This window comes from Hemibagrus wyckioides, linkage group LG07, assembly GCF_019097595.1.
Source record: "Hemibagrus wyckioides isolate EC202008001 linkage group LG07, SWU_Hwy_1.0, whole genome shotgun sequence".
Classification (NCBI taxonomy): Eukaryota; Metazoa; Chordata; class Actinopteri; order Siluriformes; family Bagridae; genus Hemibagrus; species Hemibagrus wyckioides.
The window spans coordinates 22,702,054-22,719,761 of NC_080716.1; the positions used below are offsets into that span (position 1 = coordinate 22,702,054).

Consider the following 17,708-nt stretch of genomic DNA (forward strand, 5'->3'; position numbering starts at 1 on the left):
TGTGTGTGTGTGTGACTATGACTATTTTAATATATGAATGTAAAATAAACATATTTTTAATGACAAGAGCCTGTGGTGGTTAGGTACCTGGTATGCTACATATGTAAAAGACAGAAATTAGAACACTAGAAAACTAAACTCGCTGGGTGTGACAAATTATGTGTTTTGCTGTCTACATTTTATTAAAACAAGAGCTGCTCTCAGTCAAGAGTAAAAATCATTTACAAGGTCTTCTGCCTAAAACAACCGGAATTATAAAATACATCTTTACTGCAAGCAGAATGAGAATGAGAAGTTAACATGGAGGACTTTAGAGGACTTTAAAATAGTTTAATTCTTACTTTTTTGTCTGTAGTCTAGCCTGATCAAATTAAGTGTAACTTTTTTTGTGTTGCCGATTTTTAAGAAATCTCTGTGCTGCAGCTGTCATCAGTTTCTTCAAATTACAAGTAACATAACCACACAGAGACATGCACTGTTTATATTTTGATGAAATTTAATAAAGTGCTTGATCCAGATGGACAGAAATTATTATAAACTGAGATGATTACACCACATATTTAAAAAAAACAAAAAACACTAGCAATAGTCTAGTTAGCTGTTAACAAATAATTAAGAGCATTAAATCAGTTTCATCACTGATCAGCTCCATAATATTAACTCTTGTAATTTGCATCATGTTAAAGAAACCAGAACAATAAGAACATTCATTACAAACCTACATATCCAATCAATAATGATTTTACTGATCTTTATACATTCTAAAAATCATAAATGCATGACAAGTACTGAGTTTTGTGCTGTTTGAGAAACCAGATTAACAACACATAAACACAGAATAAGAGTTTATTTTATATTACATGTATGTCAGTAACATCCATCTGTTTTTATAGAATTTGATGGCTTCAATTTGATTGGAAATCAGATAATCATCATATTATGCATATAAATTCATATAAACACATTATTTTATTAAGCTGTTTTATTTTAAATGTAAGTGAGCATTAAATACCTTTTAAAATGCTATAGAATATAAAACAGATATTTATTCATTAACAGCAGTGATGATCAGTGGCGCTGAATTTTTATCTTGCATATTATTACGTGGACTAAAGTATGTAAAGATTTTCTCAGAACTGAAAGACTGACCAGTGAAAGAATAGATATGAGACCCTCCTCATAGTCCACAAACACCCCCACCTTTTCCACCTTCTCTCTCAGTGTGAGGGGGACAAAGGAATCAGCACAAGCCCTGAACTTATTCTCATTCCTCAGTTCCACAAGCCATAATCCATTCTGAGGAGTCGCTGTCATCCATGCCTTCCTGTCAATGTTCTCTCTGATCACTCCTAATGTCCATGCAGTTTTCCCTTTGACCTGTACCTCATAATAAAATCTCCCTGTAGAGAAACTCTGCTTTGCCACAATATAGGGGAATTTAAACCTCTGTGGTGAATCAGAGAAAGAAAGAGAAAGACAAATGTAAAGAAATTAGAGAAATATTGAATTAAATATTAAATATTTAATAAATGTCTAATTTTTCGTCTTATAGTTCATGACAAATGTACTTAAACTCCTAAAAACTACAAATTCAAGTGTAATTACCATTTTTCACTCTCAGTCTCTGCAGCTCTGAAAAGAGAAAAAAGTTCATATTAGAGGCTAGGATAAGATGCTGTGTGTAAAGATAAAACCATACAAGTTTGCTTTTTATTTTATTTCATTAATTTCTATTTCCCTACTTTTTGGTGATATAGAGAATAGACAGCATTCCTTTTATGTCTAGATGCTACAAACTGCTTCATTAAATTTAATCTGGAAAATGTTAGTCTCTGAATCCTGATTCAAACATTTTATGTCTCACCTGCATAGTTTTTCTCCATGTGAATGCCCTGAGGATAACAAATAGTTTTTAATATTTTTTAACATTTGGTGTAAATTCTATATAAATAAAAGTATAAATAGAGTCAGCAGTGTAATGTAGTGAGAACGAAAATGGACAACACAAATAAGATTGCAGTTATAGAATGTAACTGTCCTCTGATATTATATATTTGTTAAATGATTAAGTTCACTTCATATAGGAGAAATTGATGTTACAGGTCAGCTATGAGTCATATAAAAAAACAAGTCATTTAATGTACAGGGACTGATGTCTGTATCTCTATTCTTCTTACATTATACTCTTATGCTCTTCATGATTATGCTTGGAAACATGAGGAATATCAACGCAGTAGATAGAATAAATAAATAAAAAAATTAAAATACAAATTCTAATTAAAATCCACTATTATTCATTGAATTAGATATCATTACATTAATGAATATAAGATTAGAATTAGATTAAAAATTAGATAATCAACTGCTTGATTTCTTACTAATTTACATGAAATGAATCTAGCTATGTTTTAGAATAAGGCCACAGTTAAAAAGCTGTAGTAAAAACCTGTGAAACCACCTTTTATTTTAATGCATTAATCATGAAATAATTAATCAATTTTATTTCAGAACACAGATTTAAAATTTGTTTGGGGAGCTACATCAGGACTTTTATCAGGTCCCAACCCGTTGTAACATCACCACTGGCGTCAGGCCACCGGAGGGAGCCCTAGCCTGAGTATTAGCCCTACGATCAAAGGAACACTTCCAGGATTTAAACGGTGTGCTTTTTATGCCGCGATGAAAAGTATCATCATAGCTGGAGATACCAAGCCGTTTGCTACCGTGTGTTTGGATTACCTGTGTTAAGGATATTTGTGTATGGACTTTTTGGATATTGAGTTTGGTTTTGCGATTCAGACCTTTTGCTGATTGTTTCAGAACTCACACTATTGGATTATTGCCTTTGATTTGATTGGATTTTGGATTTGGATTGAGTTTGGTTTTAGGAACCATGTTCTGCCTGTCGCTGGTGAGTCTTCACACCTGTAGTCTATCAAATCCATCGAATGAGTCGAAATGTGAAAAAAGTGTAGATCAGATTTTTAAAGCATGACTGGATTGATAAAAAATAAGTCCACCAGAAATCAGAATTAAACAATCAACAGTTGAATATTTAATAGATTTTTGTGAAGAGAAAGTAGCACAAGCAACTTAAAATTAGAAAAAAACTTCACTGGGTTGCTCCTCTGCCATGGCACCGTACATCAACAAAATGTGTAACTGATAAATGAGGCCTCCTTCATGAGCACACGTGTTGTGATTTGTCAGGACAGAGATTGATTTGAGCCTGGCTTATTACATTTTTCTGAGTATCCCAGATGTTTAAGATTTTTTTTCCTTTGGCATTTTAGTTGCTTGAGGTTTGAATTGATTGATGATTTTATGTTTCTTAAATTTCTTGATCTGTTTCTGATTTCACAGAATCTGGACACAGGACCAGAGGTGACAGTAGTTTGCAAGCACTGATTTCAGCAAACTAAAACCAGGAAAGACAACTGGGGACCAGGCAGCAGGGCCGCATGCCAGTAGATCACTGATGCACTTGGATACTGAAGGCTAGCCTATCTGTTCCAATCCCATAGCAGAGTTACTGAAGAACAAATTGCTGAAAAAATCATGCTGGCTATGATAGAAAGCATCACAGTGCATGGTTTGAGTGCCCATACACAAGGCCATCAGAACTGGACCAAGGAGCAATTGAAGAAGGCGGCCTGGTCTAATGAATCGTGCTTTCTTTTATATCAAGTGCATGGCCTAGGTGCATGCATGTTGCTTATCAGGGGAAGAGATGGCACCAATGTGCACTAGGTGAAGAAAGTAATCCAGTGGAGGCAGTGTTTTGCCCTGTGCAATGTTCTGCTAAAAACTTTCAGTCCTGTCATTCATGTCAATGTTACTTTAACACCTACCACCAATCTAAACATTGTTGCAGACTTAAGTACACGCCTTCATCATAAAAAATATTCCCTTCTGGCAGTGTCCTATTTCAGTAGAATTATGTAACCTGCCACATCAAAAAGATTGTGGTATTGAATTGGCCTCCAAAGTCCCCAGATCTCAGACTGATCAAAGGACCAGAGCTGGCAATCTGTGGACTAAAATATGGTAAAAATGTCACTATAATTTAGCATATGGATGTTACGAATGAAAATGATGTCATTATTACCTTTCTTGTGGCAGATAACAGCAGTTAATATCAATCCAACAGCAAAAGTTAATGCTAAAACAGAAATGCCGACAATCATCTTCCAAGCATGAAAGATCTTACCTACAAAGAAAGCCAAGGTTACTTGTGACACCAACAAGAGGAGGGTTCCAAATTTCATTGTATGCAGAGCTATACAATGACAATAAAACTTTTATGATAAAACGATTCATTAAACTTTTTCAATAAAACGTTTTATTTTTAAACCATAGACACTTACTATTAATGATAATGTGTGTCTCAATCATGTGATGTTTTTGTTGAAGTCTGCAGTAAAACCTGTTAGAGTCACTATAATCAAAAACAGTGATGTGGCTTTTCAAACTGAAGCCCTCTGTGTCTCTGTGTATCTGTGTATCTTCAGCAGTCAGAATGACTCCTTCTCTGTCCAGCCACTGAACCTGAGGTTCAGGATTCCATCCTCTGGACTCACACACAAGATTAATCCCTCCTGAGTTATCATAACTCTCCACTGTGATCACCGGGTGGCTTCCCAGAACTACAATTGTTAACCAGAAAATACTGATTTAATATAATGAAATCATTTTAAAATGTTAACCTCAAAATAAAAACACAAGAAATGTAACTGTCAAAGTAGAGAGAAAATAAATGACAATAATGATGATACTATTTTCTCTGTGTGTGTCTATATTGTAGTGACTGCATAGGACTGAACACAGACATTCAGGAGACTGGGGTGGAGAAAAAGTGCTCTTCTATGTAAAGTCTTTAAGGCAGGTGAAAAGAGGCAAGGTGCAGGAGAGGAGTACTATCTTCTGCAGTGTAATAGTGGTTTCCATGCGGGGCTGAGTAGTGATGAGGCAGGATCCAGAGAGCTTTGTGGGGCACAGTAGGTTTGGGGGGCATTGTCCTCACTGTCTTCGGTAGGCTCCACTAAAAAGCAGAGGGCAGGACACTGTTGCCTACTAGTCCCACAGGGCATGCCCCTTGGACAGGCCATCTGTGATGCTGTGATGGTCTCCCACTCTGTGCATGACCTAAAACAAGAAGTTAAAAGAAAGTAACCATTGAGTTACCCAAGTGTCAGTGTCCTTGGGTCCTTGGCCATCCACTGCAAAGTCACATGGTCAGTCATTAGGGTAAAATGCCAGCCTGCCAAGGATTAGCAGAGCTCCTTGAGTGCCCACTTTATTGCCAGGGATTCTCATTCCACAGCAGTGTATTTCTTCTCAGCAGGGCTTAGTTTTCTGCTGCTGTAGAGGACTCTATCCTGTCAAACGTTTGTGACAGGACTGCTCAGTCCTGTGTCTGAGGCAAGAGACTGCTGCATTTTTAATGCACGTGGCCAAATATTGCCAGTCAGGTCTCAAGACAACATCCATAAGTCTCTGAAAGACCAAAGGGAAGAACCCAGTGAAGGCAGTCTTGGGCTTGGCATTTGAGGAGAGGGACACTTGGCAATAGCCTTTAATCAGGTCAAGGGGTAAGATGAAATGGGCCCTTCCCAGGTGCTCCATCAGGTTGTCCACATGAGGAAGCAGGGAGCTGTCAAATTCTCATACCTCGTTGACCCCCCAAAGTCGTTGCATATAGTGGGCTTCCTGGGCCTGATAGTTCTGTTGTCTCACCACCACTCCCATGGGGGTTTTGATTTCATGGTGGACCAGGTGTATTAAGGTGAAGGAAAACACATGCAAACTGGTCAATCAATGTCAACAGATCTTGGTTTTGGGCTGGAGTGAAATCATCCCCTTGCTGGACCAAGGTTTGCTCCATGGGATATGTGGGGGTACATGGACACAACTGATGCCAACTCATGGACACAACTGATGCCAGCCCAAACCATTTCTTAGCAAATTGATGTGAGAAAATTGTGTGTCTGCAATCTTACATAGCTTCTGCAGCAGTAATTGACTGTGCCCACCTTCTTGAGGACTGTGTACGGGCCCTGTCAGTGGGCCAGAAACTTGCAGGCAGCATTAGGCACGAGGAGGAGCACCTGATTACATGGTTGGAACCTGCAGTCCAGTTGTATACCTGCTGTTTTTCAGGGCTGCTAGACAGATGTATTCCCAGATGATTAGAGCCACTTGGTCAATCTGCTCCTGCATCCCCTGGATGTACTTGATGAGAGAGTGTAAACACAGTGGAAATTGCTGTCTGACAAGGCTTGAAGGGGTAAAACTAGTAGATGGATGCGGTGTCTCCCAGATGGTGAAAAGGATATAGGGCAGGATGAGGTAGGTGCTACCTGCTCTACTGAGACATGCTAACCCCACTCACTCTCTCTTATCCCTAGTCTATGGCTCTGCTGCCAATGAGATCGACCAAGAGCTGGTGGAGGACCTCTACCTCCCTGTCTTACCAAGCTTGACTTACAGGGCACTTACAACCTCATATGAGGGGAATAAGAGAAAAACAGCTTTTGACACACTCAGGGGCACTACGAATACTTGGTAATGCCATATGGTCTGACCAACGCAGTCTTCCAGGCTATTGTCAGTGAGATCTCTAGGGACATTTTGGATTTATATGTCATTGCTTACATTTATGACATCTCAATATATTCCACAACTTCCAAAGGATATGTTGCTCAAGTACACATGGTCCTCACCAGCATAAAGCCAATGCCCTCTCTTGTCGACATGACTTGGTCTATGGAACACCAACACTGGAGATTATCCTGCCATCGTCTGTCATCATTGCCCCATCCATTGAATTAATGGAAGAAATTCAGTGTGCCCAGGGAACCAAGGCCAAACTCAGACCCAGGGTCATTCAATGGGTGCATATTTCCCTCTGATGTGAAGAACTATGTCTAAGCCTGTGCTGTTTGTACTCAAATGCAAACCTCATGCCAGCAACTGGTGTGGCTTCTTGAGCCTCTCTCTATACCCCAGTGCCCATAGTCCCACATCTCAGTGGACCTTTCCAATTGTCACGGACACACTGCTATCATGATAAATATTTTTTAGTTAATTTAAAATAAATTATTTGGTTGTCTTGCACAAACTGCACCTGTTTACGCCTATAGAAATAATACACAAACAAACAAGCAAGCAAGCAAACAAACAAACATTGTATAAATCTACAGTGGAGAAATAGACCTTACCCTCAACAATAACATAAACAGTGATGTCATCATACCAGGATTTGTCCTCAACAAGACACTTATATTCTCCTGCATCAGAGACTTGGAGAGCTGAGAGTTTGAGTGAAGCGTTGCCTTTCTGCAGCTCCTCTTTGAACAGTGATGTTCTTCCTTTGTAGGCCTGAGCCTGATTTTCATTTTGGTCTTCATGACTCCTATAGCTATGCACTAATAAAACCCCTAGCTTTACTCTCAACCATTCCACTGTCATATTCAAAGCATTGGTGTTGGGTTTGATAAAACAGGGCAGAACCAAGTCTTCACCAGTTACAGCAACAAGAGGAGCTTTTGGACCAACCACCTGTAACTGCTCTGTGTTTTCAGAAAAGAAACTTTTATTATTACTTTAGTACTACTTGTATTCAATACAGTTGTACCTATCAAATGTCATTATGATTTTTTATGTAAATATGTGCAATATCATTGGAAAAACCTTTAAATGTTTTAACCCTAAAAACATTCAATGGTCCTCTCGCCTTTATAGAAACTCCGTATTAATCCTTCATTTATCTTAGTCAGCTTATAAGAATGACAAAATCTGAATAGTTTTTCAAAATTTTTAGAAAATGTGTTAACAAAAGTTAACATAAGCATACATTATAAATAATAAACACTAAATTAAATATACACTATATTGCCAAAAATATTCGCTCACCCATCCAAATAACCAGAATCAGGTGTTCCAATCACTTCCATGGCCACAGGTGTATAAAATCAAGCACCTAGGTATGCAGACTGTTTTTACAAACATTTGTGAAAGAATGGGTCGCTCTCAGGAGCTCAGTGAATTCCAGCGTGGAACTGTGGTCAGATGTCACCTGTGCAACAAATCCAGTCGTGAAATTTCCTCGCTCCTAAATATTCCACAGTCAACTGTCAGCTGTATTATAAGAACGTGGAAGTGTTTGGGAACGACAGCAACTCAGCCACGAAGTGGTAGGCCACGTAAACTGACGGAGCGGGGTCAGCGGATGCTGAGTCGCATAGTGCGAAGAGGTCACCAACTTTCTGCAGAGTCAATCGCTACAGACCTCCAAACTTCATGTGGCCTTCAGATTAGCTCAAGAAAAGTGCGCAGAGAGCTTCATGGAATGGGTTTCCATGGCCGAGCAGCTGCATCCAAGCCATACATCACCAAGTGCAATGCAAAGCGTCGGATGCAGTGGTGTAAAGCACGCCGCCACTGGACTCTAGAGCAGTGGAGACGCGTTCTCTGGAGTGCCGAATCGCGCTTCTCCATTTGGCAATCTGATGGACGAGTCTGGGTTTGGCGGTTGCCAGGAGAACGGTACTTGTCTGACTGCATTGTGCCAAGTGTAAAGTTTGGTGGAGGGGGATTATGGTGTGGAGTTGTTTTTCAGGAGCTGGGCTTGGCCCCTTAGTTCCAGTGAAAGGAACTCTGAATGCTCCAGCATACCAAGACATTTTGGACAATTCCATGCTCCCAACTTTGTGGGAACAGTTTGGAGCTGGCCCCTTCCTCTTCCAACATGACTGTGCACCAGTGCACAAAGCAAGGTCCATAAAGACATGGACATGACAGAGTCTGGTGTGGATGAACTTGACTGGCCTGCACAGAGTCCTGACCTCAACCTGATAGAACACCTTTGGGATGAATTAGAGCGGAGACTGAGAGCCAGACCTTCTTGTCCAACATCAGTGTGTGACCTCACAAATGCGCTTCTGGAAGAATGGTCAAAAATTCCCATAAACACACTCCTAAACCTTGTGGACAGCCTTCCCAGAAGAGTTGAAGCTGTTATAGCTGCAAAGGGTGGACCGACGTCATATTGAACCCTATGGATTAGGAATGGGATGTCACTTAAGTTCATATGCGAGTCAAGGCAGGTGAGCGAATACTTTTGGCAATATAGTGTATGTAGATTTACATATCTTGGTTCCTAAATTTTCAGACACCCTGTGTATGGGCCTCTTTAATAGTGCAACACAGGAAAAGAAAATATTCATTGATAAATCCACTCCTGCCTCCCAAGGGATGTTTCTGGACAAAATTTGTTGGACACATGCATAGAGATTTTTCTTCATTACGGTTAAAATGCAGCATGTGTGGAGGTCTTCCTTGGTCTACCAGTTCCTTTATGGCTACTTTTTTTTTTTTTTATAAATAAAGCATTTTTTAAAAATAATACAGCATTTACCCTGTAACTGTGCTGTCTTTCCTGCCTGATAGATCCTTTTTCTTGTGCCCAATATTTAGTGGATATATTGCACACAGTCTTAGGGATACAAGTTAAACTCATTTATGAATGTTTAAAGTGAATATTTTCCTATTAATTAACCAGTAACTCAGAGCCACTTTTCCTTATGAGCAGATAAGGTTTTAAATATATGTTTTACCAAATACTACAAGTTATGCACCATTTCTATATTTTCTTTATGGTTAGCTAGATATAGGCTCAGGTTAGGACATGTGGGTTCCTGGCCACCTGCTAGAATAAAACTAATTTCCACTGAACTTTGGGGAGTTTGGCTTGGCTTCACTGTTAAGTGTAGTTACAAAGTTCATTTATTTAATAATGTAGGTTGTTATATTCTCTAGGATAGACTCTTCACACTGTTATTTTCACTCTGATCTGGACTGTCAGATATGGTGTTTTACTGTAAACAGAGATTTACTTTCTATATCATGTACAACTGACTGAATTTTCCACACGTTAAATTAAGCAAAGAAACAGGAATGTAAACCTTAATTTTTCTTACTTTTTCCTTAATTTATTTTTTCATTTAGAATGCAGATTTCCTGCATATGTTTGTGGAAAAATAAAGAATACATTTTAGAAAAAAAGCCTGGCTTAAACTATTCAGCCTTTCAGAAAGATTTTGCTCTTGCAGGCAAAATTGCTCATTATAAAGGATCATCTTTGGCTCTGTGTTGAGATTGGTGAATTAAAAAACATTGCATAGGTAATTCTCTGCACAAAAACATCCCAAGTTTAAAATTCATTATAACACACACACACACACACACACACACATACCGAGTAGGGTTTTTTCCATACCTGACTGACATTCCATAAAGCTGTACAGAATCAGGAAAGTCACACAGAAAAACATAATTCCTGAAAAAAAAACAATCATTATTGCTCCAGTATGTTTCACAGTCTAAAAAAACATTTTATGAATTACACTAGGTGTACACTATAATGGACATACATTGTATCAAAAATCTAAATACTTACACCATTGTAAGGGTTATATTTTCTTGATAAAAGGTTTGTTTCTTTTCCTTCTTCCACCCTAGAAATATTGCAAAGCTATAATCTATATCTGATTCAGAAAAGCTAGTTCATGCATTCATGACCTCCAGACTGGACTACTAATGCATTACTACGTGGTTGTACTGCATCTTCAAAAAACAAGCTACAGGTAGTCCAGAATACAGCTGCCAAAGGTCTTACCATGTCAAGAAAATATGAACATATAACCCCAATTTTATCATCACTGCACTGGATAACTTTTGAATTTAGAATTGATTATAAACTATCGCTACTCACATACAAGGCTTTAAATGGTTTAGCTCCCACATATCTAACCGGTCTTCTAACATGCTACAATCCGTAACGCTTCTTAAGATCATAAAACTCTGGTCTTCTAGTAGTTCCTAGAATATCAAACTCAACATTATATATACTGTTATATATATAATGCATTTGTTTATATTTACCAAGTTATTTTATTTACCAAGCATTACCAGGTTTTATGTGAAGCAGTATTGGAATTAATGCCCAAACACTGACAATCACACATCCAAGCATTGCTAAACTGATATAACATTCTTCCTTTATGGAGAAATGCATGACTGAAAGACTTTTGTACACATATGCAGCTGTGACTGGCAAGTGTGTTTCTTCTGATGCAAAAACTAGTTCCTGTTACAATAATTCTGATCAGTTTAAACCAGTTTATATTTATGCACAGAGACATTCAGATACAATACAGTAAAAGAAAACTCCTGTGTTCAATACATGTGTTTATTAAACTTAAACATGCAACTATGTTACAAATAAACCTTATTTTTTGCTTCCTGCTTTGAAATCCTGTTATTTCATTTGATTGTAAAGAAAATTGTTTAGCTTCAAGGTTTTGAGGATGATTTTGAGTGTCTGACTAATTAATATCATTCAATTAATAGATTGGTGTGCTAAGAGTAACATTAAAGCCTTTTCACATGTTGTTGATTAAGCAAAAGAGTCTGTGACAAAAATGATAACACGATATTATAGACATAATAAATCATAGAAGTTTGGATACTTAAGTACATTTGAAGGCAAATACTTTTGTACTTTTACTCAAGTGAAAGTGTAAAAGGAGCACTTTTACTTTTACTGGAGTAATATTTTACCTAGTGTATCTTTGTACTTCGTCCACCACTGCAATCGACACGAACATTCACAGAGCGCTTCCTGAAGACAAAGAAACTGGAGTAAGGAAACCACCTGGAGGGATTTACATTGTACTCTTTATAATCATCTTTAAATTTAACTTGACTTAATTTAAACTTTTTAATGTACATGTTGGTGATTTTAACTTTGGTTTACCCACAATGCAATTCAATGTGAGTGAGATTTAGGACTTGTTTCATCTCTTCCTTAAGACAGTGATGCAGCAAAGCTTTAGTCCTTCACTTCTCACTCTCTCACTTCCTCATTTGTTCATGAAACTCAGAAGTCCATTTTATACCAGAATGCTGTAAGGCTGTTAACACAAGTGCTAATTGTCAAAGAAATTATTATTGATCAGGAGTTTAATGTGCTGTGTTTAACAGAAACATGGATTACACCAAATGATTATATAACTTTAAATGACGCTATCTGCCAAAAAACAGTTAAATGCATTAGCCTCGCCCAACAGGCAGGGGAGGAAGTGACAGGCATGACACAAAAAACAGAAAATTTGATGTGTTTGAAGTTCTTTATCCACAAAAGATAAGTCTACTGAGTCGATTCCACTAATTACAATTTATAGGCCATCAGGGCCACATTCTGTGAATTTGTGGATTTCATCTCAAATCTAGTTTCTAATTTCTTTAGACAAAGTATTAATTATTAACATTCATTTTGACCCACTGGGAACAGGTTGTGTCCATTCTAGATTCCTTAGGGGTTAATCCTCACAGAATGAATGTAACAGGACTTACTCATAAAGGTGGTCACACTCTTGATCCATTACTAACATTCGGATATAAGTAAATATAAGTGTTTTTAGTTATATAATGACAGTTTTTTATTATTCCTAGATTACTTAAAACATCTGCTATTTAAATTCCTGTGAATGAACTGGTACTATAGCAATGACAGCATTAAAACGAGAGCAGTAATATAAACTTACTATGTTATGGTTGTAAATATTCAATGTAATGTGTGAATGATAATTCAACAATGGATTTACTTACAGCAGTCTACACTCTCTGTCTGGATTCTTTCAGGGAGAGACCATGATGGAGAACATAGGGGAAATAGAAGACTCTCATTTCATTGCATATCCTTCTTCTGTGTGCTCTTGAAAGAAACTTATAAACGTATAAAATAAGGAGGTAGAAAAAATGGAGAACAAAAGCTATGAGTCTCTGAGACTGACCTCAAGAAGGAAATAATTTTAGGGAAGTACAAGCTGTTACCCAAGATGGATTGCAAAAAGATGTGGTCAGCGGAAAAAGCACAAAACCAGTAAAAAAGAGAGAGAACATACACAAGACAAATCACTAGGAATGAGAATAAACATTTGAAATGCATGTAATAAATCATCACTCTTTAACAAGTAAGGCCTCACAGTGTAGCGTTGTAGAGTAGGCTATAGCATGATAAAACACAATATAGAGTAAACTCACAAACATCATTTTCACTAGAGAATATTAAAGAAAATGACCAGAAAATAGATATTAAAAAAGAAACCTATTACAGGCCTACTCATCCAGTTTTATAAGCTTCAGAATGAGAGAAAGCTTGAGAGTGCAATGAAGTATTAAAGGATGTGGGAGTAATTTTAAAACCTAGAATGTCTAGGTTAAATGCATTTTTGTTTATGTTTGTATGAAAAGATAAAAAATGAGAAGACAACATTAGTAGTATGAGACACAACCTTGGTTTATTGACCACCCTTGTTTAATGGTTAAACGCAGTGGCGTGCCGTGCTTTTCACACCTAGGCCTTCACTGGTGTCTTTCCTGAATTAATCCACCTCTATACCATCATTTTCTACTCAGCCCTCCTAAAATTCTGCGATTCTCCATAAACTGTACACAAATTGGTGATCGCTTCAGTCCCCTTTAAATTTCATATGAAAACGGCAGCAGACTTCGGCTCCTCCCCGTCTTTCAACAGATTCTTCAGTCCGCAGCGGCGCAGAGCGAGGATCAGGTGACAAGTGTGTGTGTGTGTGTGTGTGTGTGTGTGATCAGGAAGACTCGCATTTGGCTTGTTCAGTACTCAAATGTTATACACATTTATGCAATTCAGTAAAATGCTGCAATAAGTTTACCATCCTACCCTGTTAGTCAAACCTTTATTTAATTTAATTAATTAATTAATTTTTTACTATTATACCCTCATTGGGGGCTGAGCTCCCCTTAAATGAAAATTCTAGAATCGCCCCTGGATGAGTTTTAAATTACACATGAGTAAATTAAAATTACACACAAATGTTTTGAATTACATATGATTATTTTTGACAGTGATTTTATTCCATACATGTTCCCCTACCAGATTAAGACTCAGGCTTTTACAACCGGTATTTTGTCGTCTCGAAGAAAGACGGGGGGGCTGCATCCAATTTTGGACCTGCGGGCTTTGAACTGTGCACTGAAGACATTCAAGTTCAAGATGCTCACACTCAGACTTATCGCATTGCAAATCAGGTCCGAGGACTGGTTTGTGACGACAGACCTCAAAGATGCCTATTTTCATCTAGGTGTTCCTGCTTTTGGGGGTGAAGTATACCAGTATTGTGTTCTTCCTTTTGGTCTAACCCTGTCACTATGCCCATTTACAAAGTGCATGGATGCTGCCCTGGAGACCACGGGGTGCGTGTACTAAATTACTGAATTAGCTGGATGACTGGCTCATTCTGGCCCAGTCGAAGGCCATGGTGGCCTGTTATCGAGCTGTGCTTGCCCAAATGAGGTCTCTAGGACTCAAGGTGAACCCAGAGACGTGTGTACTTTCTCCTTCTGAGAGAACCACCTTCTTGGGTGTAGTTTGGGATTCCACCACGATGCAGACATGTCTGTCTCCTGCTCAGGTGGCTTCCTTACTGTCAGCGGTGAAAGCTATTCGGCTAGATCAAAGCCTCTCTGTCGCCAAGGTGCAGAGAGTGTTTGGCCTCATGGCAGCAGCAGCTGACGTTATCCCATTGGGTCTGCTTCACATCCCCTCAGGCATCCCCTCAGTGCCATAAAGGTTACGTGCCACGGGCTTTGTACCCTTCTTATGTGGAAAAGACCCCGCTTTTTGCCCTTGGGTCTCACACTAGGGGCACGTCATTGTCTCAAGACTCTTTCGACGGACACCTTGCTTTTGGGCTGGGAGCAGTCTTGGACAGCGACTCTGCCCAGGGTCTCTGGGAGGGCCATCATCTCTCCCACTATCCGCTATAGTATTCCCTTTCTCAGCCAGCCCCTCTGGGCCTGGATGCTCTGATGCCAAGGTTGCGACTGTACACCTTTTCCCCGGTAGCTCTGCTCCCAGAAGTCCTAGCAAGTGTGTGCCATGATCAAGTCCACCTTCTTCTAGTGGGTCCTCGCTGGCCTGCTGGAGTTTGGTTCCTGGACCTTGTCTCCCTCCTAGACGGCACTCCTTAGAAGATTCCTGTCAGGAAAGATCTACTCTCTCAGGCCCCACATATACACATTGCATAATATTACTGTATTTTCAATCATATATGTCATATATGTCTTACAAACCATATAAAGCCTTATAGATTTCCAGGATGTAAAAACATAGGGAAATAATGCTAATTTAATATGAATGTCCATCATATGTCTTAAGACATCTATTAAACATTTAGTTAGACACAGCAGTTTACCAATCAGTATAAGGCTGTACTTGCTTTCATATTGTCCTAAACAGAGCCCTGTACATGTCAGAGTCATGTACTGTATAATCATAGACTTGCACCCTTAGATAAAACACAACATTTAAAGTACACACACAAAAACACATGTTGGAACAGCACAGCCACAGAGGACTATTTTATTTTGTCAAAACTTATTAGCCCACAGAAGCTGCATCATGAAATATTTTACTGACACAAGTTTGCTAATGTGCCTTTAAGAACAATTCTTTGTAAGTGTGTGTGAGAAATGGTAGAGGAAATTAAAGAAAACAGATGAAAATAGTAATCAGTTAATAATTATATCTATTTTTTCCATACAATCTGTCGACCCCAAGCAATTATCTTGCACTCGAGGGGTTCTGAACTTCTGACCTGGTGCTGACCCAGAGTGAGAAAAAAAATTAGCATACCTTTTTTTCCACCTGGTCTGAGTACGACAAGGAAACCTTCTTTCTTCTAATTTGCAATTGTGAAAACAATACGCTTTTTTTTCCGGCATGTTTTCTGCATTAATTTAAAGTAGACTATTTTCTGAGCACAGATGTGAACATAAGTAAGTAATGTGCGTCCATGAAAAAAGACTATAAAATATGCCGATTGGTTGATGCTTGAACTGCCTTCACGGGATCCTATGAAAAGCCTGATCGCTGGCTCATTTCGAAAAGCACCCGAGGTAAAATAGAGCGTTGCTTTCAACAACTCGGCGTTTATGGATTGCTTGATTTCTTTATTAACATCACCAGGTGAAAGGTAGGAAGAAATTTTCACTTGTTGTAATGTTTACTCAGGCAGCGATATTGATTTGTGCATTTAGCAAATTCTAAGTAGTTGTTTTGTTCAAATTTGTTAATGCTAGCCTATCAGACTACAGTTTCAACATTTTGCTTAGCAGCTATTAAATGGAGCTGTAGCCGGGAATTCACTGCAACATCTTTGACCAACCTTCCTTCGTGTATTTAGGCAACGTTAGCTAGATTGTTTGTTAGCTAGATTGTGTATAGGTGTGATAAGGAAGTTTGCAGTGGTCCAGTGGGTCAGTGGGGAGGATGCTGGGATGTACAGAGAAGTGAAAACTGATGCCATACGTAAATATGATGACACCAAGATGGATGACCCACAAACTAACTATACAGCTGCTGTGGAATGGCAGAAAGGGAAAAAGCTGGCCAGTGTACACTGCCTCTGTTTTCTAAGTTTGTAAGCAGTAAGTAGACCAATCTAATACTTTGTTTTTTAAAACATGTTATGTCCAATATGTACCACTCACAATCTCTATAATGCTGTTAATTTATTTTTTTGTGCCATCTTGCTTCATAACAGCACTGTTTTGCCTTTTATTCATTTGTCTCACAGGAGCAATGCTGCAAAAGTGGCCTCATGTGGCACCCTCCAGCATTGGTGCAACCATCAATGCCAAACTTACTGAGATTAGTGTGAAGAAGAAAACACAAGAACATCCAGAAACCTTAATGCTCTTTGATGATTGATTTCATTGACAATGATGACATTGTGTTCAAGGTATTCTGTTGTTTTTGGTGTGTTCTGTTTTTCTTGAGCAAAGTTTACTTTCAAGCAGGGCTGTCCAATGATTTTTCATGAATAATCACTAACTAAACACCAACTTTTCACTTGTGTATACGTGTTTGTATAATGATTTGTTTCAGTGCATGCATGAACATCTTGTCACTGGGTGGATCTGAAAGTGTATTATAGTATAGGGATACTGAATTGGTGCACACTGTAGTAGCAGGAATTTGGTGGTGTTCCCTTTTGTGATATTTAGTCTGAAATGTGTAAAAATAGCAGATGGTATTTGAACCTCGACACTACTTGACCTCATTAAATACACAATACATAAGATAATACATGATAATACTTTGCAATTTTCAATCTTTTTATACACGTATAATGGCTTTATTCATGTTTCTTTGTATTTTCTAGGTTGAAGCATTTGCATGATGGCTGCACCAGTGAAACTGCAGATTGTCTTTGGTGCCAACAATGCTGAAAAGCTGACCATAGAATCGGGCATGCCAAAGTCTGTGAACGTAATAAATAAACATAAATTATGTGTTTTGCTGTCTACATTTTATTAAAACAAGAGCTGCTCTCAGTCAAGAGTAAAAATCATTTACAAGGTCTTCTGCCTAAAACAACCGGAATTATAAAATACATCTTTACTGCAAGCAGAATGAGAATGAGAAGTTAACATGGAGGACTTTAAAATAGTTTAATTCTTACTTTTTTGTCTGTAGTCTAGCCTGATCAAATTAAGTGTAACTTGTTTTGTGTTGTGTTTTAAGAAATCTCTGTGCTGCAGCCGTCATCAGTTTCTTCAAATTACAAGTAACGTAACCACACGGAGACATGCACTGTTTA

At 38.3% G+C, this 17,708-nt stretch overlaps 1 protein-coding gene and 1 long non-coding RNA gene across 13 annotated transcripts; one reads left to right on the forward strand and one right to left on the reverse strand.

Annotated features, from left to right (window-relative positions):
• Positions 1 to 1,307: 1,307 nt before the first annotated feature.
• LOC131355750 (butyrophilin subfamily 1 member A1-like) lies at positions 1,308 to 12,842 on the reverse strand. 12 transcript variants are annotated; one of them, XM_058394218.1, is made up of 10 exons: positions 12,673 to 12,838; positions 11,823 to 11,975; positions 11,623 to 11,683; positions 10,280 to 10,339; positions 7,221 to 7,571; positions 4,368 to 4,646; positions 4,211 to 4,279; positions 1,865 to 1,892; positions 1,606 to 1,632; positions 1,308 to 1,446 (listed from the first exon to the last, which is right to left on the reverse strand). In XM_058394218.1, coding segments are annotated over exons 4-10 (810 nt in total). In that variant the 5' UTR covers positions 10,335 to 10,339; positions 11,623 to 11,683; positions 11,823 to 11,975; positions 12,673 to 12,838; the 3' UTR covers positions 1,308 to 1,445. The 12 variants fall into 12 exon arrangements, with proteins under 12 accessions (XP_058250201.1, XP_058250198.1, XP_058250200.1 ...); XM_058394215.1 differs by having other exon boundaries at positions 4,109 to 4,279; positions 12,673 to 12,837; XM_058394217.1 differs by lacking the exon at positions 4,211 to 4,279 and adding an exon at positions 4,109 to 4,210 and having other exon boundaries at positions 12,673 to 12,831.
• Positions 12,843 to 12,851: 9 nt separating this feature from the next.
• On the forward strand, positions 12,852 to 17,688 carry LOC131355753 (uncharacterized). Its single transcript, XR_009204911.1, has 4 exons — positions 12,852 to 13,636; positions 13,982 to 16,533; positions 16,683 to 16,847; positions 17,271 to 17,688. It is a non-coding gene; the product is annotated as an uncharacterized LOC131355753 (long non-coding RNA).
• Positions 17,689 to 17,708: the final 20 nt, after the last annotated feature.